Genomic DNA, 26,273 nt, shown 5'->3' with positions numbered 1-26,273 from the left:
AAGAAGAGAAGGTTGGTTAAGGTTCGGTTGGCTGGAAAAACAAATAAACCGATCGCTGCCTAATGAAAAGGAAATTCGATAGATACACGATCGTTGAGTTAAGGTTTGAAGTGGGCAGAGTTATCTCGGAGTTGGAGAGGACTCCGCTGTCTTGATGTGTCCTTTAAAACATCAACAGTCTTTGATCTGACAGTATGTTTTTGTGTTTTCCAGGACGGCCCCGGACATCACAATGCTGGTTCACTCCGTCATATCTCCAGTTTCATCTTCTTTGCTGCATACAGCTTCAAGCCTCTTGAGAATCTCATAATAATAATAATTACACTAGACGAACTCAAGAAGCACAATCTCTCAAAAAGTCTACCCCATCCTCAATGTCCCCACCCCCCTCTCACCGCTCCCCAACTTAAACGTCCTCAACGACGTCGTCGAGGTCGTCGACGCCGTCGACAACTTGGCCGCGTGTCCCTGACCCATCTGCTGCCCCATCTGCACCTGTTGCTGTCCCCCACCAAACCCACGATACACCCCCGGCAACGACCTCACGCTGGCACTTCTCGAAACAGCAGGTGACGGCGCCCCCGTCCTACCGCGCGAAGACACCGACACCGGCGGCGGCTGCGGCTGCGAAGCCCGCACATTCAGCTTACCCATCAACGCCGCCACCGCGGCGGTCGCGTCCAGCGGCGGCGTGGGCGGTGACCGCATCATGCCCAAGCCTGCGGCGGTTTGGGCGGAAAAGACCGACGGCGTGCGTCGAGATGACATGGGGCTTTGGCTGCGCCCGTTATTCATAGCTCGCGAGCCTGCGACTGTGTTGCGACGCATGTTCAGCGGCCGGGAGCCGCCGCCGGGGGTTTGGAGTGCCGCGGCGGCGAGGACCTTCTCCAGCGCGGTTTGTGCGCGGGGGGCGGTCATCGGGTTAGGGGCATCACTGTCGCCTGAGGATGAGGGCGGAGTGGGAGGTCGGCGAGTTCCTTGTTGGCCGGTGCCTGGGGCTTCGAACTGTGCCGCGAGCTGTTCGAAAGTGAGCGGGGGGATCTTGCTGAGCCGGCGGATCGCGCGGCGGTTGGCATCGAGGAAGGTCGACATGCGATGCAGCGCCGCTTGGTTGGAGTAGGCGGCGAGTGCGTTCGTTTCGAGCTGCTCGCTGTCGGGGGCGCCACGCGCGTGGTGGACCGAGTTGAGCGTCGCTGTGGCGAGAGGTTCTGTCATCCTGCTGGGCATGTTGCCCTTGGTTCCGTTGCGCAGGGTGGCTTGGACACGGTTGAGCACAGCGTCGAAATCGACCACCTCGCCCTTCCCGCGCCGCCGGGACTCGGCGCCCAGCACGGCTTCCTGGGTCAGGAGGAAGAAGGACCCGTCACGGATCTTGGTGCGCACCAGGTTCCACCGCGCACGGGCCGGGTTGAGCTCCAACTCGGGCTGGTAGACCTTGAGGCGGGCGAGCTTTGCGTAGAAGATCTCGAGGCGCTTGGCCATGCGCTCCAAGATCTGCAGGAGGAACGCGGCGAGCACCACAACGTGGTTGCTCTGAACACCCCCAGCCGCCATGTCCGCGGCAATGGCGTCGAAGGCGTCCATGCCATGGCACGCCTCCTCGCGCAGGTCCTCTAGCATCTCAATGTCCATCTCGACGCTGCGAGCCGCGTAGTTGAGGATGCCGCGCTCGGCGAAGCGGACATGGCTGCTCTGGTCGCAGACGAACTGGCCGACGAGGCTGATCTCTTGCTGAGTGGTGACCGCGTCTTGGGACATCTGGGCGCGCGCAACGATGCCCAACACGTCTGGAAGTCTGGCCTCGGAGCCAGCCGCCGCGTCTGCCAGGCAGAAGGACAGCTTCAACACCAACTCCTGGAGCTTCGGCCCGAACAGAGCAGTGAACCCGTTCTGCAAGAGCCTGGACTGGTAGTCGTAGAACATGCGAACGCCCCGGATGTTGACGAGATTGTCCCGAACCCAGGGGTTCTCTCCGTTGAGCTCAACCTTGGTGGACTCGCCCAGGAGCTCGTACATCTCGAACCGATGAGCAACCAAAGTCTCGACCGTGCTCCGCAAGTATGCGGCCCACAGGTCGTACATCGACGACAGCTCTGGGAAGCCATGGAAATCCGGCTTCGGAGTCAGAGGGCCGACGTAATACTTGGTCAACAGGCTGGCGACCTCCGGGTTGTTGGTGTGGGCGAGCGCATCGAACGTCTTGGAGCAGTCGACGCCAGCGTTGCTCTGGATGATGATTGTTCCACCAGGATGCATGGGCACAAAGTCGGTCATGTCGTAAACATTGCCATGGACAGCGATCCACATGCGTCCGCCAGGCCGATGGCCCGTGTTGCGGGCGAGCTGCGAGAGAGGGATCGTCGGGACGTTGCACGGCAGCGGCTTGGGCGTCATGAAGACGTCAAGCATGAAACGCCGCTCGGCGAACGCCTTGTTGAGTATCTCCTCCGCCACCTCCATGTTGGAAGTGCAGTGGTTGTAGATGGCCTTGCGGATGCCGTTCATGACCGAGTCAAACACCGCGACCGAGCCGCACACGTAGAGATAACCACCCAGACCGCCCTGCTTCTTGCTCAAAACAAGCTCGGAGACAGTGGCAGCTTGCTCGACGATCAGCGCGTCAATGTACCGCGGCGGCATCTCCTTCTCGACCAAGTCGCGGGTGCGCCGGTCGTACACCAGACCCCGCGAGTCGCGCGAGAAGGCGAGGTGCACCTCCATGAGCCCGGCCTCGACATACTCGCGCAGCTCGTCCTCGTAGCAAAACTTCTCGCGGCTCTGGACGCCGAGGAACAAAACATCGCGGCCCGACGCGCTGGTGCGAGACGCGAAGCGGGCTTGCCAAAAGCTCCGGAACGGCGCGATGCCGCTGCCGCCGGCAAAGTAGGCGCACGGAGCGGCGCGTTCAATGGGGAGCTGGAAGTTCAGGGGCCGCGACACGCCAATGAGGACGTCATCGTCCGTCTCGATGAGCTCCTCGCCCGAGTTTGGGAAGGGGTTGAGGAACCCGCTGCCCACGCCAGCGCAGACGATCTCTTCGGTGCCCGCAAACGTTGAGCACAGCTTGTACTCGGCGCGCGAGATGGTCAGGTCGACGGTTGACGGGAGGAGTTCGTCCGCGTTGTAATTCGAGATGGAATATGTCCGGGGCACCTCGACCGAAATGAGCTCGGCCAGCCAGGCAAAGTCGCCAGACAGGTCGAACGCCTTGTCCCAGATGTGCGGGTTCGTGTCGGCCACAGCCGCCTGCAGCAGGTCGCCGAGCGAACCGCGCACAGGCCACTCGGGTGTCGCCAGGACCTGAAGCACTGTGTTGGACGACGCACGAAGCATGTCGTGCACCTTGAGCGCGAGGTCCTTGGTAATCGGGGCGAGGTGGCCACGCCGCAGGATGTCCTTGACAGTCAGCTGAGGGGCTTCCGTGTGGCGAACAGAGCCAAGATGGCGAGCAAAGCGTTGCCAGGACTTGTTGAGGGTGACTGGCTGATCGAGGTACTCCGCCAGACCGAGAGCGGCGACCACCTTGGCGATCTCCGCCCAGCTGTTGAGCGGCATGATGGCGAGCCGATCTCCAGGCTGGAAGGTGATGCCGGTATTGTGCAGGTCCATGGTCACCATGGCGATGCTGCGGTTCGGGTCCGAATCGACAAACGACCTGCTGAGAACGCGCGAGCGGTAGCGGCACTCTTCGAAGGTACCGCGCATCTCGTTCGGCTCGATGTCGATGGCGCCGCGGAACGGCTCCAGGCGCTCCTTCATGGACTCGGAGAATTGGCGGTGCGTTTCCTCCCAGGGCCGGGCATTGGAGTCGGGGGCACCCGAGAGGCCGTTGGTTTCGGTGCGGCCCGTCTTGCTGGCGATCTCGAGGATGCCGAACACCTTATAGCGGTGGGTTCCCAGGAATCCGCGCTCGCCCGTGTATGCTTCAATGATGCCGTCCAACACGCCCATCAGACGCGGATCGCCAGATTGCTTGACGAACTCGGGGACGCTGTAGTGGTACTCGATGGCGGCAATGAAAGCGCGAAGGTTGGATGGCAGCCAGGCACGCAGATGAAGGCCCTCGCGACCGAGGAACGAGTCGTATTTGCGACGTCCCAAGAACGCGTCCATGACGAGGAACGGAGGGAACTGCAGACCGGACGCGGCGGGACAACGACGGCTCAGCGGCGCGGAGAACTTGCCCCATCGAATCCATTGGTGGCCGGGGACGTAGTTTTCGCCCGAGTTCGGGTTTGTGTTGATGGAGTGGAAGGCGTTGGGCATGCGCTCGAGGATCTCTTTGAGGCGGATGAGCTCGCGAAGAAGGCCTTCGACATTGCGGTTCATGACGTGTTCTTGACATGCGGCAATGGCGTCGGGGCCATGTTGGAAGGAGGCTGTTTATGTTAGTCTTTGCCGGAAAGCTTGGACACGGTTTAAGGGGCCTGCTTACCTGATGTCTCAGCACAGCCCTTCTGGAAGGCAATCTCCGTCCGCTCGCCAAACACAGGCCACCTCATGTCCATGTTATCGAACCTCCCGATATACGGGTACTTCGAATTTGGATCCCTGATCTTCATGTTCAGGGACGACTGATCAAAGAAGGTGAGATGAGGGATCGCCCGACCCAGCCGCCGCGAGATTTGCCAGTACGGCAAGGCAATGCACCGCGGGATGCCAATCAGCTCCTCGCACAGATCATCACCCATCTCACAAGTGGGCCGCCGCTTAACAGTGGTCGTGGTAACGCCCTCATGGCCGTCGTTCTTGTCCTCGTAGCGGTAAATCGAGCACAGCATGCCCAAAGCCACGACGGCCGCCCACAAGGCTTGGTCTGGGATGACATCCTCGGTTCCCTCGATCAGCGGCAGCGCCTCGATACTCTCCCGGATCTTGCCGCGGGCAACGCACCCAGGCATGCGTTCGCAAAGGTCGGACCATATCCTACCTGGCGAGTTGGCGAGGGCGGCGGGAGCTTCGTTGTAGTCTGGCGGACAAAAGCCGTGTTCGGCGCTGAGGTAGCCGTCTTTCCAACCTGTCCGCGGCCCGATCTCTTCGGCGCGGATCATGACCTGACGGGCTGGGGCGCCCAAGGCGACGGCTAGGAGATCGTGCTCGGCAGCGGTGAGGGAGTCGATGTTCTTCAGGCCCTTGATCTCCTTGGAGGTGGGCATGGTGGAGTAGAGGATCTCGTTGATGGATTTCCGTTCCCTGGGTGCGTCAGTACTGCTGTGACCCAGTGAGGAGGAGATTGTGCCTTACCTCATGCGAAGCCACTCTTCAGCATCAACGCCTCTGGGTATCTGTCAATTGTCAGCCAAGCCGGCCTCATTGCGGACATTGGTGATGATCCCTACATCGAAAGCGGCGTGAATGTCGCCGGGCTGTGCGTACCCCGAAAAGGCACATCCTCTTGGGCCCATACGGCTGCTGGACCGGCTATGGCTGCCGGTCGAAGCCGGGCACCGGCCTCCGGCCATGCCAGATACTGGGCACGAAGCAATGGACATGACGACAACGATACGGCCAGCGCAAAAGAAATTACAAAAGAATAAGATACAACGAAAGAGTCTCGAAGGCCGCCAGGGCGTTGTCTAAGGGAAGGTGGTGAAGTAAACAAACAACTGTCGTCACGGCATGCCGTGGAGAAGGAGAAGCAGAACCATCGGTTGCTGGAGGTCAGAAGTGGAGGAAGGTTAAAGAGGATAACCTGGGGTGAGGTTCAAAAAGTCCCGTTCATTGTCACACACAGACAACCGCCAAGCACGGTGGAATTGCCAGTGGCAGCATCTCGAAACTTGCAGCCAGGGTTTTGAGGGACGTTGAACCCGGCCATGGCCGGTCCAGAATTCCCAAAATTAGGTTGGCCGCGGAGGTAGAGGTTAACGTTAATTCAGCCCAACAGTTTGGACGAGTTCCGACAGAGAACGCGTAGCGCCGAGAAACCAAGTCTGGGGTTGACGGTTCCCCTTGGACGAACCTGAAACACGCTGGGTTGGGTCTCGTCCCATGTCGCCCAGCGCCAAGGTGTGAAGCGTTGAATCTTTTTACGAGAGAGATTCAGGGGTTTGGTTTGAGATTTGCTTTGTGAGAAGCGTCGTGATGTTGCGAAATTGATGCACAAAATTCTTTGAGAAGGTTGTCAGCGGGAAACACGTTCTTGATGTCTTCTCCACCGGTAAATTATAGATAATCGAGAGACAATTGTGTTCATAAACTGGAGTACAAGAGTTGGAGATGACGGCAGTTCGTTGTTGACTTGTTTCAGGGGTAGTCTTGGCTTCGGGGCTGGCCAGGGTTAAAGGTGGGGAGTCTTGGCCAGAACTCTAGGGTTCACTGAGTCCGGCACTTGACCTCCCCTGTTTCCGATCCCCTTCATGCCGTCCCATCCCATCCACGTGTTTGACTGGACTTTTGCTGTTACCAGGACACAGACGGAGCATAAACCGGAAACCAGCATCAACAGTTCTTCCGACTCTTTTCAGTGGTCCGGCTAGAGTCCAAAAGTCCACCAATGTCAACAGTGGGTTGTCCATCTCTGTCTTGGAGATCAAGAACTCCTTCGTTGGCAAAGGGGCCCAGCTTGATGCGTCTCGGCGTTGGCTTCCTAATCCTACAACGCCGTGCAGCATGAGGCCAATTGACCTCACTGCCAAAAATTTCTACCTATGTCCAACGCACAGGTGCTCCTCGCTGGACTTTAACTCCGAATTTGGTTGTCCTCCGGATCGCCGGCAGTCGTACGTTGCTGCATGCTCCCGCGTCAATCCCATCTGATGATGCCCGGATCCTCAAACCAGATGCGGGCCAAGCAGTTCCAGAGACCTTGGCATCGTCTGGTGTTTTTCCGCTAGCATTCAAGCCAGGCAGTAAATCTTACAACATCCGACAATGCAGGGATTCGGCATTCATGAGCGGGTTCGTGCAGTAGTTCTGGTAGACAGTGTGGACGGAGATCAAGGTTACATACAACTTTGTCCGCGAGAAGAGGTTGAGTATTATCCAGGTATCATTAAGAATTCAAACAGAACTCCTCCTAGACCTTATTACTACTAAATGACAGACTCCAGTAAAGCCACCCACATACCAGACTCAACATACATTTGACCCGGACATCATTACCCTGAGCATCGTAACCCTTTCGCACCTGATGGGTATCCAAGAAACCAGACCATTTCCACCCAAACCATCCCAACACTTAAAAGACCACACCCTTGGTCTGCGCAATCTTGGCAACATTGATGTTGCGAATGAGCAACACAGCCACGAAAGCAAGCACCATGAACGAGGTACCCGCGGCAAGCATGCGCGTCTGCGAATAACCGTACGCCTCCTGGATGGCGAGACGCGTTTCCGTGCCCCAGTCGTAGCTGAGCTGGGTGTAGAGATCCTCGTAGATGGCGTCAAAGTTCTCGAGCGCGTCCTCGGGCAGGTACTTGAGCAGGGCATGCGAGAAGGTGTTGGTCCAGATGGTGCCCGAGATGGTGGCGCCGATGGCGCCGCCCGTGGTTCCCGCGACGTAGATGAGCGACAGCGCGACGGCGACGTGCTGGTGGTCGACCGCGGCGAGGACGGCGACCTGCTGGATGATGATGAAAATGGCGCCGCCGATGGAGATGAAGACCTCGCACATGATGAGGAAGCCGACGGACTGGTGCGGGCGGCGGAAGTAGATCATGAGGCCCTGCGCGAGGATGTAGAGCGGCACGGCAATGTAGAGCAGCCATTTGAAGTAGCCCGTCTTGCGGATGGCGAAGCCAACGATGAAGAGCAGAACGCCGGACACGACGTTGAAGGTGTTATCGACGTAGCCGGCTTCGGAAACGGACAGGTTATTGACGACCTGCAGGAACGAGCTGAAATAGTAGGCCCAGCAGTAGTAGGAGATTTGGTAGGTGGCGCCGAGGATGCAGGTGCCGATGACGGTGCGGTCTGAGAGGACCTTGAAGTTGATCATGGGCCGGGGGGCGAACTTCCACTCGTACACGACGAAGAGGCAGATGACGACGAAACCGACAACGATCATTGCAATGATGTAGTCGGTCTCCCATCCGTTCGGAGCCGTATAGGCCAGGGTGAAGGGCAGCAGGAAGACGGTGAAGCCGCCGGCGAAGAGGAAGACGCCCAGGGCTACGAGGAATTAGCGAAGGTCTTTGCCGCGAGTATACTCACAGAGGCTCACCGTCAAACTCGAGAAGATAATGCCAAACGCTCTGGGCGAGAGTGCGCTCGGGCTTCTTCTCAGCCAGCACGCCCTTGCTCTTGGCGTTGCGAAGGGCGAACTTGAGAACGAAGAACAAGGGCGCAGCGACGAAGGGGAAGATGATGGAGAAAATACCGAAACCCCAGCGCCAGTTGATGGTCTCGAGGAAGCTCTCGGCGGCCTTGGGACCGGCAAATGCCGTGATAATGTAGGGCGAGGAGGTGAAGGCATAGGCGAGACCACGATTCTTGAGCTTGGACGCGTCGGCAGTAATGACGTCGACGGAGAAGGTCATGCCCGTGAAGCCGAGTGTGTAAAAGACCTGAGTTTGTTAGTCGGCGTGGATCTTTACTGATTATCTTCCCGTCCCAGCACTTACATAGGCGGCGCAAAACGTCTCGAGGTTCTTGCAGGCGGCCATCATGACCATGCCCAGGGTTGCAAAGGTGCCCATGATGGCGAAGCCCTCAGCACGACCCCACGTGTCGAGGATCTTGGCCAGGGGAATGAAGCAGGCCGAAGTGATGGCATTGGCGACGATGAAGATGACGTTGAGCAGCGAGTGGGATTCAAAGTCGCTCGTGACGTAGGGAATCAAACTGTACAGGATCGCACCCTGGAACGCGTTGACGAGGTAGAGCAACCAGATGCTGCGCAGTGTCAGCTTGTCTCCTCCTTAGAACATCCATAAACATTGTGGGCAAATCGTACTTGATGAAGACAGCAACGAGCATGCCCTTGGACCATGACTTGGTCACGGCCTCGACCTCCTCAACACCGCGCTGGAGCTCCGTCTCGGAGTTCTCCAGCGACGACGCGTCTTGCGGACTGACGTCGGCGCCGACATTCTTTTCGTCCGCCTTCTCGTCCCCGATTGCATTGCTGGTCTGGGGCTGTTCCTGCACCTCCGGCTCCTTGGGCCGGAGGCCGGAGCGGAGAGAATCAAAGATGGGCATGGCGGCTGGCCCCTAGGACGGCGCGCGATCGCAGAAAGCCGTCAGATAGCAGATGCGGGAACAGATGAACGTCAATTGACAGTCGTGTGACGTTCACCAGAAACAATGGACAATCACCGGCAACTCAAACAACCCGAGGAGGCGGAACTCGAAGGTTGCAGGAGAGAGGAGTAACCAAGGTAGTATCGTCTACCCGGGAACCGACAGGAACAATCTCGTGCCATGTTACCCAGCCGTCCCCGCGGATTTCACTCCGTTTTGACTTATCTGATGGAGCCCGCCTTCCACGAGGACCTCGGAGGACCCAAGACCTCCCAAGAGCTTCCAAGACGGCCCAAGACCAGCCACAACTCCTCCAAGGGCCACTTCGAGACTCACGCATGATCTGATAACTGTAGACACAAGGCAACGAGAGGATCATAGGCTTTCTTGGCTGCCGAAATCGGGGAAAATGGTGGGAGTAGAAAGTTTGGTTCGCCAATTCTGGACCTGGATGTACACGGTGTTCGGCTGCACGGCACTCTTACTGTGTCCTAGGCCGGGGAGGGCAAGCATTCCCCACGCCATGGCAGCTGTATGACCCCAAAGTGAGGGATTCGAGCCATGTCATGTCGTGGTTGGCGTGCTGGGGCATGGTGGATGTGTCAATGGATTCGTTGGTGCATGTCTCCATGTTGTGAGGTGGTTTGTTCGTTTGTTGGTGTGTGATGGTGAAAGCTGAACAGACCGGCGTGTTCGGTGTGGCTCCGTTTCCGTCCCGCTCCGATATTCTCCACATCGGCTCCACTTCTGGGCCGAGATGCCCCGCTCGCCGTGCCGACCTGAGCTGCGGGAGGTGGGGATGATCCAGATTTGTCTGCCCAATCGGCATGCCGATCACGATCAGATAACAGATAAAAATTGATCAGGACCCGCTTCGCTTAGGGCCTTTCCTGATTCGGTCCTAGACTCCGCGGAAGCAGGTCCTTGGTCAGGCCATTGACTTTTCCCGATTCTGCTTCTTCCACACCCAAGTGAACATCCAAGTCCACAACATCCACACCAACCGACCAACAAAAAACTGATCATCCGCAACGACCCGCAGCCGGGCCTGCGCAAGTGCGGAAGAATTTTTTCTCATAGTGCAGCTTTTCTACCTGCGATGCAACCTCGGCCGGGATCTATCTCCACCGACCAGCCGCCATGGTGCAGCTTCGCATCAATGCGCAGCTCCGTCTCAATCCACTTCCCGTCCGAGCTGAGACCCGAAAGCTTCATCCTAGCTGTCAATTGATCTGATTACTGTGTTGTACTGTATGGGGCGGGCATGTGTGTCTGTCTACAGCTTCGAGTCCTTCCACACCGGCGCTCTCCGCTCAACAAAGGCTCGGATGCCCTCGGCAAAGTTGGGTGCCTTCATCAACCGCGGGTACCAGTCGCGCTCCAGAGCCGACACGGCACTCTCAACATTACCGTCTTCCCAAGCCATGCGCACCCCCTTCCGCCCAACCACCAGCGCATCCGGGCTGTTTCGGCACATGTCCTTCGCGACCTCCACGGCCGCCTGCGCAACTTCTTCGTCTCCGCCCTCCACCACCCTTGTGACGAGCCCCCACTCGTAGAGCGTCCTGGCGTCCACGCTCCGGCCTGTAAGCACAAGTTCCATGGTGCGCTGCAAGCCGAGCGTGCGTGCCAGCCGCGGAAGACAGCCGGCCACGGGCACAATACCCCGCCGCGCCTCGGGCAGGGCGAATTGCGCTTTGGTGGAGGCAATCACCAGGTCGCAGTTGGCCACCATTTCGAATCCTCCGCCCAGGCAGAGCCCGTTGACCGCCGCGATGATGGGTTTCTTGCCGTCCCGCCGCGGCAGACCCGCCAGCCCGGGAGCTGTCATGTCGTTGACCACGCCGGCTTTGTTCATCTCGTTCCACTCTGCCCGAGGTTGGCGTTAGTCATTGAATTTGTCTTGAGGAATACCGGGTGTTTGGCTACGCACCGTGAAGGTCTGCGCCTGTGCAAAACGCACGTCCCACCCCCGTGATGATGCCCACCCACAGGCTCTCATCGCTGTCCAGCTGCTCCCACACCTGGGCGATCTCACGGCTTGTTGTCTTGTCGATGCAATTGAGCTTCTCTGGGCGGTTGAGCGTCACTTGGATAACATGCTCAGCAGGGTAGGTCACATAGAAGTGCCGGTGCTTTACTGGCTGCCGTGGTTTCGTCATGGCTTCGACTGGAAGATGCCGCTTTCAAAGGGTTTCGGACTTCCCTGAGTCGGCTAATTATGGTATGAGGCGGTGACGCGGTATGTTGGATTCCCTTGTTTTTCGCTGCCTCCATCTTTATACATGCCCCTCATTCTTGGAATGTCTCTGTTCCTGGTACGGTTGTCATGACGGACTTGTGTCCAGCCGACGTATTTCACTCCTGACCCGCACCTCCGGGTACCCTGGGAAACGTAGGCAAATGCTTTAGATCCGGGGTGTCCATGCAACATCGCCTGTGGGGCATGCCAATGCAACTTATCTGGCTCATAGTAGTACACCGTAGAAGTAGTTGCTGGAATCTAAGAAAAGCTCACTTTATCTTGTGATGCCAACTTCTGGTGATATTGGGAACCTTCTACTTCGTGTCACGGGCTGTAGATCCATATCCACGCCATGTCATCCAACTCGAGCCGTGCCCCGGCATACCCGCCGGTCAAGCTCCCGCATCCCTTTCTGACCTCCTACACGGTTCGCGCCGTCGAGAACACAACACCCGCCAGGCTGGTCCTGACGTTAGACGAGAAGCAACCCCCCAATGGACGTCCTCTCCCGGAACCTCTCCACCTCGAGTCGCTCACCTGGCTGGACCTGATCAAGCCGTCGCAGGAGGAATGCCCGCCCCTCTCTGACAACAGCCCATATTCGCGCGCTCGCCGGAGCCCATCAACCGTCTTCTCCTGGACCGGCAACAGCGCCCCGGCGATAGGCCCTGTCTGGAACGTGGTCCACGCCATCTACCTCGCACACCCAATCCACGAATACTTCCGCCTAACCCTGGACGGCGCCGGCAAGGACATCCTCCGCGACACTCTCCTCGCCACGGGCCTGGCTATCCCACACCCCGCGCCGCGCTGGGACGCCCGGGGGCCGCCGGCCTGGACGCACGAACGGCCCGTCCCGAGCGGCGAAGGCGAGCTCCTGATCCTGCGCAGCTCCTTCTGGCAGGGCGCCGCCTCACCCGTCGGACCGCGGCCCATCTGGGTCGTCGGCGACGGCACTGACAGCCACCTCCTCAAACCGCTGTCCGAGTTCCCGCTCATGCCCGAGAACTTCCACATCACCAACAAGTTCCCCGATGGCGAGCCCGTGTTCACGCGCCACCCCATCCGCCGGCCCAAGCCGCGCCCCGGGTCGATTTGCTACAGCCGGTATATCCCGGAGTTAGATGCGCACTTTTCGTTGGAGGTGGTGGATTGGCAGGATGATGAGCACTTGCGGTTGTTTAATACCTGGCAGAACGACCCGCGCGTGGCGGCGGGGTGGAACGAGACGGGCACACTGGAACAGCACCGCGAGTATCTCCGGAAGTTGCACTTTGATCCGCATGTTCTGTGCCTGTTTGGGCGGTTTGATGACAAGCGGTTCTCATACTACGAGTTGTACTGGGCTAAGGTGAGCTCTCTCTCTCTTGAACGCTTTACATTGACGAGCAGACAATCTGACTTCTCATTCAGGAGGATCATTTCGGCGCCCACTACAACGCCGGGGACTACGACCGCGGCCGCCACTCGCTGGTCGGCGATGCGTCCTTCCGCGGAGCGAAGCGTGTCAACGCCTGGTACTCCAGCTGCATCCACTACTGCTTCCTGGACGATCCGCGCACGGCGCGCGTCGTCGGCGAGCCCAAGGCCACCGGCGCTACTATTTTGTCCTACGAAAACTCCCAGGGCCTGGTCATTGGCAAGTATGTCGACCTCGGGCATAAGCGGTCTGTACTCTCTATCTGTGAGAGGGAAAAGTGGTTCCAGCTGTCTCCGCTGTTTTGGGACGGCAGGGATCGGCCGCTCGAGTCGGCGGATCGCGCGGCGTGGAATGCGAAGTTGTAGATGATGAGGAATGGGCCATGTATGGATAGTGTTGACATGTATTTTCTGGGCATTGTTGGCGTTTGGAGTTCCCATTTATTAGACATCTGATAGTTCCAGTATTCGCTGCATATCTTCTTCTATCTCCATTCTCTTTGCGCAATGCTTTTGGACAATGCTCACGATGGGATCAATCTGTCCCTTTTGCCTCGGACTACCTCGTCCTGTTTTCCACGACACGCAATCTACCGGGATTTGTTTCAAAACACCCGCGCCGGAAAATGGTCATCGACCCATTCTTCCAAAGTCACATTGCCGGAGAGGTTCTCAGAGGGGTGGAGGTTGCGGGACAACATTGTTTCTTCCCAGCCAAGACCTGTCTTTCACCCTTGTCTCTCCTCCGCGACACACCCCCCTGAACTTTAGTCACACCCCCTGATCGGACCAACCAGAGTCCGTCTCGCCATCTGATAATCTCGCATCGCCCGATGTCGGCTGTGGGATGCTGGCTAACCGTTTGTGGATCCTTTACGTTAACGTCGACGGAGTACCCCGTACGGACACAACCCTACCATGGGCATGATGGAAGAGGAAGCTCGGAAACGTTTTTGCATGTACGTACCAATGTATAGTAGCACCTCAGGCCATCCCGGAGGCTCTTGGCTATAGCCGCCTTCCAAGATGTTGTAGAGGCCAACGACATCTTTCTCAGGTCTATGGCAGTAGCAGGAGCATCGCCAGCACAACCAAACCCTCCCGGCCCGTCATGAAGCTCTTCAAGACCTTCGTGGGCTACGGCCGGCTGCTGCTGGCCGGCAAGCCCAGCAAAGCCGACCTCTGCACGCTCCTAGCAGCCATTGGCTTCGCCGTCGTCTCGGGCGTGCCCTTCCCGCTGATCGGCATCTTTTTCGGCCAGCTGCTCAACGACTTCAACGAGGTCAGCTGCGCCGAGGAGGAGGCCAATAGCCCCGTGGACGCCGCCGCCGCGCACCGCTACCAGAGCGGCGTCAACAACAAGATCCTCATGATCGTCTACCTCGCCATCGCCCAGTTCGTCGCCATCTATGCGCATCTCACATGCTGGACGCTCTACGGCACCCGCCTCGCCCAGCGGTTGCGCGAGCAGTACCTCTCCACGCTGCTGCGCCAGGAGCCGTCGTATTTCGACAGCCTCCCGCCGGGCGAGGTTGCGTCGCGGCTGAACGGCGACATCCAAGCCATTCGCTCGGGCACTTCTGAAAAAGTCGGCATCTGCCTGTCGAGTGTGTCCTTCTTCATCACGGCGTATGTCGTGGCGTTCATCCTCAACCCCGAACTCGCGGGCATGTTGGTCTCGTTGGTCCCGGCATACTTCCTCATGTCCCTTGTCGGGAGCCACTATATCGAAAAGTTCTCCGGGCTGGTGGCGGACCACGCCGCGGCGGCTGCCGCGATTGCCTCGGAGGCGTTAAGCAATGTGGTGGTTGTGCAGGCGTTTGGCGCCCACGAACGGCTGGAGGCCAAGTTTGCGAAGGAGCTGGCCGCTTCGAAGCGCGATGGTGTCAAGAAGGCCATCGCGGTGGGTATCCAGTCTGGTGTATTGTACTTTGTGGCCTACGGCGCGAATGGTTTGGCATTTTGGCAGGGCAGTCGGCGCATTGCGGAGGTGGCTGGGCAGGAGAATCCGGGGGTGACTGTTGGTCAGACATTTACGGTGATTTTTATCTTGATTGAAGGTGAGTGAGTCCTTGCTCCAGGACTGGACTTGGAAATAGTCTAACGTTCTGCAGCCACCCTCCTCCTGAGCCAGATCGCACCCTTTGTCCACCTCTTCATCGCGGCCGTGGCATCGTTTCGTAAGCTGGAGGATGATATGAACCGCAATTCCCAAATCGACGGCACCGCCACGTCAGGACTCCTGCTCTCCCAACAGACAGATGTCAAACCGGGCTTCGAGCTGGAGGAAGTCTCATTCTCATACCCGTCCCGGCCCGAGGTCACTGTCCTGGACAAAGTCAGCATCTCCATCCCCGCCGGCAAGCACACCGCCATCGTCGGTCTCTCTGGAAGCGGCAAGTCAACCATCGCCGGGCTCGTAACCCGCCTCTACGACCCAACGGGCGGTCGCATCACCTTTGCCGGCCACGATCTCCGCGAGGTGAACGTCCGCGATCTGCGGAGCTTCATCGGCCTCGTCCAGCAGGAACCCTCCCTCCTCGACCGCTCGCTGCTCGAAAACATTGCCCACGGCCTCGTCAACTCTCGAAACCCGGCCCATGCCGGCCTGCAAGAGACCTTGCTTAGCTCAGCCCTGGGTGGCGTCGCGGCCAAACTCCGGGAAGGCAAAGACCTCGCGACGGCAGCGGCCGCGGCGGGATCGACTGTGGCGGAGATTGTGCGGCTCGTGCAGCATGCGGCCAAGCTGGCTGACGCGGACGGGTTCATCACGCGCCTGCAGCACGGGTATGGAACGATCGTTGGTGCGAGTGGGCGGCTGATCAGTGGCGGGCAAAAGCAGCGCGTGGCTTTGGCGCGGGCGTTGGTCAAGGACCCGGCGGTTCTGGTGCTGGATGAAGCGACAGCGGCGCTGGATTCGCGCAGTGAGGAGCGCATTCAGAGGGCAATTGCCGGCGTGGCAGACGGGAGGACGATGCTTACCATTGCGCATCGTCTGTCAACCATCACGAACGCGGATAATATTATTGTGATGCATAAGGGAAAGGTGGTGGAGCAGGGAGATCATGCGACGCTGATGGCGTTGAATGGGACATACGCTGAGATGGTTAGGTTGCAAACGCTTGGGACAGGCGAGAAAAGGACAAAAGATGCGGGAGAGGATGAGAAGGTGTCGGAAAAGGCCGCTGGGAAGGATGACATGGACATCACCGACAGCACGGGCAGCAGTGACGCATCCCAAAGCGATGCCGAGAAGGATGAGAAGAAAGCAACCGCTTCTCTCCGCGAGGAGCCGATTTCAGCCTCATCTCCCAAGGACGAAGAAACCGAACCGGAACCCGAAACACCAGCCAAGTCCGTCTGGCAGCTTGCACGCGGCTACGCACCCGCCGTGCGCCCGCACCTTCTCGTCATCGCTATCGCCATGCTCGGTTCCATCATCGTGGGCGGTGCGTTCTCCGGCGAGGCCGTCATCTTCGGCAACACAGTCGAGTCCCTGAACGTGTGCCGCAGTCCCGACAGCATTCGCAAAGACGGAAGCTTCTTTGGTCTCATGTTCTTCATCCTCGCCATCATCGAGTTCTTCGCCAACGCGGCGAGCTGGTCGGGTTTCGGCTGGGTGACGGAACGGATCGTTTACTCGGTCCGCGTTCTCTCGTTCCGCTCGCTGTTTGAGCAGGACATGCAGTGGCATCAGAGCGCGGGACGCACGCCGTCGACGTTGCTGGCTTACATCACTCGCGACGGATCCGCGCTGGCAGGGTTGAGCGGGTCCGTTCTGGGGACGCTCTTCTCCATCACGGCTAACCTCATCGCCGCCATCGTTCTGACACATATCATCTCGTGGCGCGTGGCGTTGGTGTGCCTTGCGCTGGTGCCCTTGCTGCTGGGCGCGGGCTTGACAGAGCTCAAGGTCCTGGGCCAGTTCGAGGCCAAGCACGAAGGTGCGTGGGCGCGGTCTGTGGATATCGGCACGGAGGCTGTCTCCAGCATCAAGACTATTGCCGCGCTCTCGCTCGAGCATGAGACGTTGGCGACGTACCGCCGGTCACTCCGCGGGCCGCGACGCGAGACGCTCAGGGTGACTGTCCTCGCCAGCTTGTGCCAGGCCATCACGTATTTCTTTGGAAACTGCGTAAACGCGCTGGCATACTGGTGGGGCGCGAAGCAGATCATCGAGGGCCACGTCTCGACCGCACAGTTCTTGATTGTCGTCTTCTCCCTGCTTGTGAGCGCGCTGCTGTGGAGTCAGATGTTTGCGCTCGCCCCAGAGCTGTCCAGCGCGAAGGCTGCGATGGCACGCATCCTGGGCTTGATCGAGATCGGATCTGACGGTATGCATGGAAACCTCAAAGAGGGATCTTCCACGACAACCAAGCCAGACCACGCAGACGAGGAAAAAGCCATCCAAGGCACCGGGTCCAAAGAATCCACAACTACACCCGCCAGCATCCAATTCCGCGACGTCCACTTCGCCTACCCCGCGCGTCCCGATGCGCCCGTGCTCAAGGGCTTGACGCTTGACATCCGCCCGGGCACCTTCTGCGCGCTGGTCGGCCCGAGCGGTGCGGGCAAGTCCACCATCATTTCCCTCCTCGAGCGCCTTTACACTCCGCAATCGGGGTCCATCCTAATCGACGGCGCCGACATCACGCAGACCCGGGACGTCTCGTTCCGCGACGCTGTTGCTCTCGTCCCACAGGAGAGTTTGCTCTTTTCGGGCAGCGTGGCGTTCAACGTCGGGCTTGGCGCGCGTCCGGGCCACGAGGCCACGCGTGAGGAGATCGTGGAAGCCTGCAAGCTGGCGAATATCCACGATGTCATTGAGGCGTTGCCGGAGGGGTACGATACGGAATGCGGGTCCGGCGGGACGCGGTTCTCAGGCGGGCAGAAGCAGCGGCTGTCGATCGCGCGGGCGCTGGTACGGAAACCGAGGTTGTTGATCCTCGACGAGCCGACCAGCGCGTTGGATGCCGAGTCGGAGAGACTGTTGCAGGAGGGGTTGGACAGGGTGGCGCAGGGGATTACGGTGATTGCGATTGCGCATCGGTTGAGGACGATCCGCAAGGCGGATTGTATCTTTTGGATTGAGGATGGGAGGTGTGTGGATTCGGGCACACATGAGGAGCTATTTGAGATATCGCCTGGGTATCGGGCGAATGTGATGCATCAGACCGTGGCTGAATGATTGCAAAATGAAATCATGGATATGGTGTTGTCGTGGGTGGGATCGCTTAGTTGTACACAGTCTTTGGTGCAAAAGCAAAAAGGGTCAAAACAAAATTCCTAAAACGGAAACCTGTTTGTCTGTGCGCAATGAGGTCACATGACCTTCTGCTCTTTGTTCTCCCAAGGTCGTCATTCTGCCACCGCCCCTCTCGCAACCACAGTTTCCTCACTCGATCCCCGCCGACCAAACTCTTCCTTCTTTCAACAACAACCGACTAAATTCAAACCATTCTCTCTCTCGGCTGCCAACAACCATACCTCTCCTCACTTGAGATCCGGCAAAAAAAGGCCTTCAGCTCCCTCTGCAGAAGACTGCTCAAATTGTAAGCGTAAGTTTAATTGGAAGTGGTCGGTCACTGGCGCCTGGATTTACTCATGTTATTCCTAACAGCGAACCCGATCATGACCTCCGATCAACAAGGTCCTGGCGGAGATGGGGACCAATTACCCGTCACCATCCCGCCCCAACCGTGCTGGAATGACGAGAACGGTCAGGCATATGATATCTTCGGCCCTCGAGGAAGCAGAGCAGAAGGTCACCTTCTCAAGACTGGTGGCTTTCCGCTAGTCGCTTACGGTACCCGTGTTGAGGATCTCGGCCGTACGTCTAGCGCCGTTATCCGCAGGATTCGAAACTGCAAAAACCGTGACGGGGCTGTCCGCAACTTTTACGCCGTCCTGGCATGCGGTTTGAGAGGGGGCGGGAAAGGCACACCCATCTCAGTTGAGAACTGCATGAAATTCTACAGAGACTCGAAGCGGCATTCGTGGAAAATCCCAGCGCTGGAGTCAAGGTTCGCCTTTGTGAAGAATTCCAAGGGAGAGGAGTTTGGGATAGCGTTCTCCCTCCTCAAAGGGACATCCATTCCCGTGGACCTCGTCGAAGCAATGGAATGTCGCCCGGACTACGTAACGCCGGCCTTCAGAACCAGCTGGTATCACCCCACGTTCAACCCGAACGGTGGTCTCGACAATGCCTGGATCGACGAAGACGAGGAGATTGATCCCGCCAATGACGCGACAATCAAGGTCACAATGGCAGCTAGTGAACAAGACAACGAGCTCGTGGAGATCGACATCCTCGCGCGCACACGCTACTTCAAGGACGACCATGAGCCATGGAAAACCAACGAAGAGATTCGGGCTCGTCCAATTTACTCGGCGAGAGAGCTCGTTGCAATCGCATGCGAGGAGGTAGTCAGACGGACATTTGACACCGAACTCGACGAAATTTCGAATGACTCCGACCAGAGCTCAGAAGACACAGACGGCTCCCGGAAAGATGCTCTCTCTACGGACGATGAGACGGAAACCAAAGACGGCAGTTCTTTAGAGTCGGACGACAATCCGGCACCGAAAAGTGTGGTTCTTTCTCCCAAGCCCCATGGGAACGCCAAGGAGGATTGTAGGGACGAAAAGAGTGACGTGGACCCTGACGACGAGTCAAATGGAGATGGCGATACGGAAAGCTCAGCTGAGCTTAACATCCCGGAGTCGGAATTCCAGTTTGACGAGGTTGTGGTGATTGACCCGTCCCTTCTCAGATACGCTATCACCACGACGGCCCAGGTTGATGACTGGGGCTGGTTGCTTGTCAAGCCTCCCCGCGGGACAAGCACGGAGAAGTTTCTCAAGTATCGTGCATTCCACCCGGTGCGTTGGGTTCCGTCTACCAACGGTCAAAGCACCTCGCCAACAGGATGTCGTCGGCTGTTGGATGGGACACAACGCATCGTGGGACTTTCTGAGGCTCAGGCGCGTGCCAAACATGAGTGCAACGCCGAGCCAAGCCTGTGGAAGCAGGTTTCTACTTCGATCAACAAGATTCACAAGTACGTTGACGCCGACAAGTTTGCAACATGGGACAGCAATATTTTCGTCGATGAAGTCGTCGAGAAGCTCAACGCAGTCCTCGACCATCGGCTGTCACGCAGCCCCGGAGCAGAGCCAGACCTGCCGACGCAGGGTAATCTTCTGGCGATTCGATACTGCTCACCGCTGGGGATGGTTCCGGGCATGATAGCTGGACTCTGTTGTGAGCTAAAAATCGCGCATTGGCTGCAGGTGACTCCACGCGAGCAACCCGGGAGAAAGAAAAAGGTAGGCATCACAAGACTCTCTAAAATCTGCAACCGCTAACGCATCGATTATAGACAGCGCCGCAACGTTCCATGGAGGAACGCTTAGATGAAGCTGTCAGAGAGCTGAACAAGTCCGAGGCGAAGAGACTAGCGGTTGAAAAGGAGCGCGATGAATTGAGGGCCAGGTTGTCGTCAATCTCCCAAAACAATGTCCAGAAGGCTCGGCAGCAAGATCAGATGCACCAGCTTATGCCAGCCAACAACTCTGGTAATGTCCAAGGGAGTGATAACACCGCAATGGTTGCCGTTGGAAGTCATACCAACAGCCACCTGACTACACTGGAGATTGACGCGCCTTCCACTCTGCCAGTTACAGTTCCCACGGGTCCGGCTACAGATAGACCGGCATCACCAGCGACACTCCCGACGAAGGATGTTAACGTCCTCCCGGCCAATCAGCCCACAGTTGACCAGCAGGATGACAGCGACAGCGGTCAGTCATCGTCAGCCACATCCTCGAGTGAGGATTTTAACGTCCTCCCGGCCAATCAGCCTACAGTTGACCAGCAGGATGACAGCGACAGCGGTCAGTCATCGTCAGCCACATCCTCGAGTGAGGATTTTAACGTCCTCCCGGCCAATCAGCCTACAGTTGACCAGCAGGATCACGGCGACGACGGCCAGGAGCATGCTCCAGTGGGTGAAGGAAGTGCTCGTTCACGAGCTCCCACGCCTCGGGTTCCGAGAAAGCGGAAGCGGGGTGCCGGATCAGACACGGAGACGGATGGTTAGCGAGCCGTGAGATATGTTAATTACTCCACCATCGCCATGACCGACATCAAGCTTGACATGGGTATCGCCTTCTCGCACGTTGCGGGTTACATTAATGGATTTCTATGAGGTGCGAAAGAAAACGGTAAAGAAGAGGTGGACTCAGGAAGTAGGGAGGTTTCCTAGCAATCTGGGTTGCATGAAGACTGGGGAAAATCCACTCTGCAGGCAGGAGCATAGACCCTCTTGATTGTCTGATAGTGTATTAGGTTCGGAGAAACCAAGCTGAATGGAATTAGGAATGTTGCTGCCCACATACCTCTGCCTTCAGATCGACATAGAATTCTTCTCGAGATCCCTTGGGTGTGGTGTGACTCATGGACTATGTATAGAATTACATAGACCCCCTTCAAGCGCCTGACCTCAGCTAGGTACCCTAACTCATTAATCGCCTCTTTGGGCTCGAGTCTTCGTTTGCTCATCACCATAGTAGATTCTTGGCTCACGGGTGACTTGAAACAAGGGTCTGATGTAAGTCAAGGCGCTTGGGCTGATCACGAAGTCCAGGCCTCGGATACCATCTCCAAAACGCTATTTAAATCAAACCTCTGCAGCAATCCTTAGTAAGTGTAATGGATAGTTGAGTGAGACAGTGTGGAATGGAGACGCCTTTGAGCTGTTGAGAAGCATGATGTGACTTGACAATGAGTTTTCACTTCAGTTGTAGAGGCTTAGGGTTATTCCAAATCGGGAATCCGTCCGAGGAGAAGGTGTGGGTCCCTTCTGGGTCCTTCTGAGTGGCGTCACGTGCCTCACATCCCCATCAACTGAGTCGTCGTATAAGACGCGACGACGCCATTCCCAGTCTTGGGTGTGGCCGACGCGGTTCCACCGACTTCTTGACACGGCTGCTTCGAAACAACAGTAACCCCGACACTCGCTTGGTCATGACAACCGCGGAAACGCACCACACCGCAGGCCGAGAAGATACCCCCGGCCCTGTAACAGTCAAGCGATCTGCTTCTGAGGACCCGGAGAGTCCTCCGGATCACAAGCGGATCAAGCCTTCGCCAGATGAGACCGACAAGGCAGATGTCAAGACCGTGCCGATCATAAGGGTCCCATACCCTGAAAAGGTAAGATTATTACATCACCCTTCATCTTTAACAAACACGAGAACCTAGGCAAGAAGGAAACAACCCCGTGACAACGAGTTAAGAGTGAGAAAGGACTTACTCATTTACATTCGAGAGTTGAACACAACGGGAAACTCAACAAGGCCGCAACTGAGTAAACAAGAATAACACCACTTGAAGAAACATTGCTAACACTTCTTTTAGCCCGCTGTCGTCGAAGAACGCAATGGAGAGATCGAGGTTCGCGTCGTGCACAACGATGGCGAACGCGAAAGCGTCATTCTGCTCACAGGCCTCAAGTGCCTGTTTCAAAAGCAGCTCCCCATGATGCCCAAGGAATACATCACTCGCCTTGTCATGGATCGCACTCATGCATCCATTGCCATCGTGAGGATGCCCCTTGAGGTTATCGCTGGCATCACATTCCGCGAGTTCGCCAACCGCGGGTTCGCCGAGATTGTGTTCTGTGCTGTGTCGTCAGACCAGCAGGTTAAGGGCTACGGCGCACATCTCATGGCGCACCTCAAGGACTTTTTAAGAGCGCGCAATCCGAAAATCACCACATTGTTGACATATGCGGATAATTTCGCAACAAATTTCTTCAAGAAGCAAGGTTTTACGAAGGAGATCACCTTGGACAACTCAATATGGATGGGTTACATCAAGGACTACGAGGGCGGTACATTGATGCAGTGCTCAATGCTTCCACGGGTTCGGTATCTTGAAGCGGGCCGCATGCTTCTGAAGCAGAAGGAGACGGTTCTTGCAAAGATCCGGAAGCTCAGCAAGAGCCACATCGTCCACCCACCGCCTGCAGAGTGGGCAGACGGAGTCAAACCGATTGATCCCCTGTCCATACCAGCCATTCGTGATACAGGCTGGTCGCCAGACATGGATGCAATGGCCCAAGCACCACGTCATGGGCCGCACTTCAACGAGCTTCGCCGGTTCCTGTACCAGATCCAGAGCCACAAGCAGGCCTGGCCATTCCTGGTGCCGGTCAACAAGGATGAGGTGCCGGATTATTACACCGTCATCACCAACCCCATGGATCTTTCGACCATGGAGGAGAAGCTCGAGCGGGATCTCTACGCCACGCCGCGCGATTTTATCAACGATCTCAAGCTCATTTTCAGCAATTGCCGCCGGTACAATGACCCCTCGACGGTCTATGTCAAGTGCGCGACAAAGCTGGAAAAGTATATGTGGAGTCTCATCAAGGAGATTCCGGAGTGGTATGACCTATTGGAGGAGCAGTGAGAAGAGTGGAGCTGATGAGGCAACGATCAGAGGTGGAGATTGCAGCTGAGCAGGGACTTCATGGATGCATTAAGAGCATATTTTTGGTATCATGATTCTATAGTTTGAGCAGACAATCTCAGAATTTGATCACCATTGATACGCTGTGTTGTGACATGATAGCGAAGTCGAAGGTTTTGGTGTTTGTCCCACAGACCCGAACGGGACCTCCCGCTGTTTCCCGGGCCGACAACGGAGCCACCGAATTCCGGAAGAACCGACCGAGCACCAATAAGGGACCGACCATTTCCTCCGACCTTCCGACCGGAGTTTAGCACAACAGAGTCAGTTTCGAACTTTCCAGGCATGTTCCCTGAGTCATCACCGCTTGCGGGAACATAAAATTGAAGTGTTTTATCCCTTGGGTTTGTTGACATAGGGAGGTCCCGAGACGCAATTCACCTGGACAACAGCCGAGTTTCTCAACACCAAGAAAAAAGCCCGAGGAGCTGCAACCTCAATTGCACAACCATGACAGTCGTGCACCCACCCCTCCGCTTCCGCGTAGCCACGGCCGACGATGCAGCTGTGATCCAACCACTCGTCCAATCCGCCTACCGCGGAGAGGAGAGTCGACAAGGCTGGACCACCGAAGCCGACATTCTCGCCGGCAACCGCATCGATATCCCAGGCGTCATCCAAAAGATCACCAACCCCAACGGAACCGTCCTCCTCGCCACCACCATTTCCAAAGAAGACCCAGAAAAAGAAATCCCCATCGCATGCTGCGAACTCACCCGCATCCCATCCCCTGACTCTCCCGATGCCCCGCCGAAAGCCTACTTTGGCATGTTCGCCGTCTCGCCGCGCCAGCAGGGCCGAGGTATTGGGCGGCGAGTGCTGGCCCATGCTGAGGCGCATGCGAGAAAGCTCTGGGGTGCGTCTCATCTGGAGATGACGGTCGTGTGTGGCAGGCCGGAGTTGATTGCGTGGTATGAGCGGCGCGGGTTCACGCGGACGGGGGAGACGAGGCCGTTCCCATTTGAGGAGATTGAGAAGATGGGCGGGAAGGTGATAAGGGAGGGTGGATTGTGGTTTGAGGTGTTGGTGAAAGAGTTGAGGGATTCAGGGGATGAGTAGGGATTGATATGAAGAATGCGGCAAGGAGACTGGGACGGAGGGTGTCATTATTGTGCTGACGGCGCTCAGGAGTTGGTGTTGGGTTGGGCTTAGACTCCGGAGTGAGAGATAGACAGGTGTAGAGCTGTCTTGACAGGCATGTCTATATACAAACATACCAATCTCATATTCTCACCACGCTTCGCTACATGAGGGGAAACACACTCTCACACGTTATGATCATGATGTTGAATATTGGTCAATCTCCCGTTAGCTACCTGAACTAAGCAAATGGTTTTCCCCGGGTCTCACATACACGGGACCCGGGGCCAGCAGCAGAGGATTAACACCCAACTCTCTGTAAACCAGAGTGACCATGGGGATCCTGTACACCTGTCATCTGATCACGAGAGGCAGAGCTGCGTCCACGAGCACCAGGGAGCATGGACAGATGCCGTTGGGTGCTAGGTTTGTCTCATGTCATTCAAGGTACATGATAATTAATACGAACTCAGTTAATAAGACATCAGGACTCTCTTCAGGCTTTCAAAACTTTCATCCCAACTTCCGTACCTTCCTGAAATCCTGGTTGTGTTTTCTAGATTTTCTGCAGTCTTTGTTCTTCAAGCCTTGACCTTCGTCTTTGAATCTCGACTCAGGTATTTAGGCCAGGTTCAAAGCTCTTCCTTCTCTTTTCTTCACTCACTCTTACCCCTCCACAGTCCCCTCTTTCTATCCACCATCTCTCGTTTCCCGGGACCGACCATCCATCTTCATTGCCGGCACACAGAAAAACGATCGACAACAAAATGGCTCGCAACAAGGCTAATCGGCAACTCGGTAACGTTCTCTCGCGATCTTTTATGAGATTTACATTTATGAGGCCGCTTCTGAACTAACCACTGCATCTCTTCCATACCAGCCGACATGGAACTGCTCAAGGTGATTGACAAATGCGTCAACAAGCACGACGCCCTACACCAATACACATCCGTCCTCGCCTTTTCCAGCGAGACGGAGCAGTCACAGGATGAGAAGCTGGAGCGCCTCAACCACTACCTTGGACGTGGCGTCGGCAATGCCAGCTCTGGGAGTGGCTTCGTGCCATCCCCAATGGAGCCTCGATTTGCCGTCATCACTCGAGGGGGTGAGTATTACGGATTCGCATATTCAGCCATCCTCGCCACGGACATTGGTATCGATTTTCACGAGTCATCGAAGTGCCACGACGGTTATGTTACTCCAGCGTTCGTCATGGCCCAGCAGAACGACGCCAACGCCGGCTCCAACGGGGGCCACAGAGCCCAGGGAATAGAACAGCCTAACGTGGAGGCATCATCTCGCGGCACCATCCAGCTCCAGCGTGAGGATGTAAACAGCCCGCATCCTGTTAACAACTGGCGCGATCCTCAACAAATGACCAAGGATGCCGTGGAGCTCTTGAATCGCTTGAAAGGCGAAAACGCCGAACTCAACAAGCATCGCCTTGACCAGACGACCGTGTTGTTCGTCCTCGATCCGCCCTTCACACCTGGTCCGACGGCCGAGTGGAACGAGTTCAAGCTGGTCACAGTTGAGCACTTCCTCACACCGGAGGACCTTGTGACCATTGAGTCTACAGGTAGTCTTCGCCTCCTGTCTAAGGTGCGGCTCGTTGGCCTTGACTTGAAGCACTCGACTAATACAATTCCAAACAGTCTTTAATCCGCTTCATGACATTGTCACTGCAACGAGCGTTGCGGCCTTAGACGTCTGCTATATCCGCGCTCGCGAGCATTGCGCTGGTTTCCCTGACCTCCTTCCACGTGTGATGGTGGCCATCGACAGAATCCACTGTCGTTTGCAAACACC

At 57.1% G+C, this 26,273-nt stretch overlaps 9 protein-coding genes across 9 annotated transcripts; 6 read left to right on the top strand and 3 right to left on the bottom strand.

Annotated features, from left to right (window-relative positions):
* Positions 1 to 360: 360 nt before the first annotated feature.
* On the bottom strand, positions 361 to 5,492 carry VTJ04DRAFT_10428 (uncharacterized protein; the record flags this gene model as incomplete). Its single annotated transcript, XM_069358166.1, has 4 exons — positions 361 to 4,379; positions 4,436 to 5,193; positions 5,245 to 5,285; positions 5,340 to 5,492. The coding sequence occupies 4 exons, from the start codon at positions 5,490 to 5,492 to the stop codon at positions 361 to 363; spliced, it is 4,971 nt and encodes a 1,656-aa protein (XP_069215162.1).
* A 1,688-nt stretch (positions 5,493 to 7,180) lies between these two features.
* VTJ04DRAFT_10427 (uncharacterized protein) lies at positions 7,181 to 9,141 on the bottom strand (the record flags this gene model as incomplete). The annotated part of the gene is made up of 4 exons (XM_069358165.1): positions 7,181 to 8,112; positions 8,165 to 8,507; positions 8,565 to 8,835; positions 8,897 to 9,141. 4 exons carry the CDS (start codon positions 9,139 to 9,141, stop codon positions 7,181 to 7,183), a joined length of 1,791 nt encoding a protein of 596 aa, XP_069215161.1.
* A 1,318-nt stretch (positions 9,142 to 10,459) lies between these two features.
* VTJ04DRAFT_10426 (uncharacterized protein) lies at positions 10,460 to 11,345 on the bottom strand (the record flags this gene model as incomplete). Its single annotated transcript, XM_069358164.1, has 2 exons — positions 10,460 to 11,052; positions 11,117 to 11,345. 2 exons carry the CDS (start codon positions 11,343 to 11,345, stop codon positions 10,460 to 10,462), a joined length of 822 nt encoding a protein of 273 aa, XP_069215160.1.
* Positions 11,346 to 11,780: 435 nt separating this feature from the next.
* VTJ04DRAFT_10425 (uncharacterized protein) lies at positions 11,781 to 13,213 on the top strand (the record flags this gene model as incomplete). Its single annotated transcript, XM_069358163.1, has 2 exons — positions 11,781 to 12,779; positions 12,842 to 13,213. The coding sequence occupies 2 exons, from the start codon at positions 11,781 to 11,783 to the stop codon at positions 13,211 to 13,213; spliced, it is 1,371 nt and encodes a 456-aa protein (XP_069215159.1).
* Positions 13,214 to 13,958: 745 nt separating this feature from the next.
* Positions 13,959 to 18,035, top strand: VTJ04DRAFT_10424 (uncharacterized protein; the record flags this gene model as incomplete). Its single annotated transcript, XM_069358162.1, has 2 exons — positions 13,959 to 14,907; positions 14,962 to 18,035. 2 exons carry the CDS (start codon positions 13,959 to 13,961, stop codon positions 18,033 to 18,035), a joined length of 4,023 nt encoding a protein of 1,340 aa, XP_069215158.1.
* Positions 18,036 to 18,478: 443 nt separating this feature from the next.
* Positions 18,479 to 20,949, top strand: VTJ04DRAFT_10423 (uncharacterized protein; the record flags this gene model as incomplete). Its single annotated transcript, XM_069358161.1, has 2 exons — positions 18,479 to 20,176; positions 20,230 to 20,949. 2 exons carry the CDS (start codon positions 18,479 to 18,481, stop codon positions 20,947 to 20,949), a joined length of 2,418 nt encoding a protein of 805 aa, XP_069215157.1.
* Positions 20,950 to 21,875: 926 nt separating this feature from the next.
* Positions 21,876 to 23,324, top strand: VTJ04DRAFT_10422 (uncharacterized protein; the record flags this gene model as incomplete). Its single annotated transcript, XM_069358160.1, has 2 exons — positions 21,876 to 22,064; positions 22,269 to 23,324. The coding sequence occupies 2 exons, from the start codon at positions 21,876 to 21,878 to the stop codon at positions 23,322 to 23,324; spliced, it is 1,245 nt and encodes a 414-aa protein (XP_069215156.1).
* A 510-nt stretch (positions 23,325 to 23,834) lies between these two features.
* Positions 23,835 to 24,443, top strand: VTJ04DRAFT_10421 (uncharacterized protein; the record flags this gene model as incomplete). The annotated part of the gene is made up of 1 exon (XM_069358159.1): positions 23,835 to 24,443. The coding sequence occupies one exon, from the start codon at positions 23,835 to 23,837 to the stop codon at positions 24,441 to 24,443; it is 609 nt and encodes a 202-aa protein (XP_069215155.1).
* Positions 24,444 to 25,231: 788 nt separating this feature from the next.
* On the top strand, positions 25,232 to 26,233 carry VTJ04DRAFT_10420 (uncharacterized protein; the record flags this gene model as incomplete). The annotated part of the gene is made up of 3 exons (XM_069358158.1): positions 25,232 to 25,262; positions 25,345 to 26,066; positions 26,171 to 26,233. 3 exons carry the CDS (start codon positions 25,232 to 25,234, stop codon positions 26,231 to 26,233), a joined length of 816 nt encoding a protein of 271 aa, XP_069215154.1.
* Between the last annotated feature and the right edge of the window lie 40 nt (positions 26,234 to 26,273).

Source organism: Mycothermus thermophilus, assembly GCF_041956435.1.
Source record: "Mycothermus thermophilus strain CBS 625.91 unplaced genomic scaffold VTJ04scaffold_7, whole genome shotgun sequence".
NCBI classification, from domain to species: Eukaryota; Fungi; Ascomycota; class Sordariomycetes; order Sordariales; family Chaetomiaceae; genus Mycothermus; species Mycothermus thermophilus.
The sequence above is the reverse complement of the archived record's forward strand: the minus strand, read 5'-3'. Positions and strand labels throughout refer to the sequence as shown.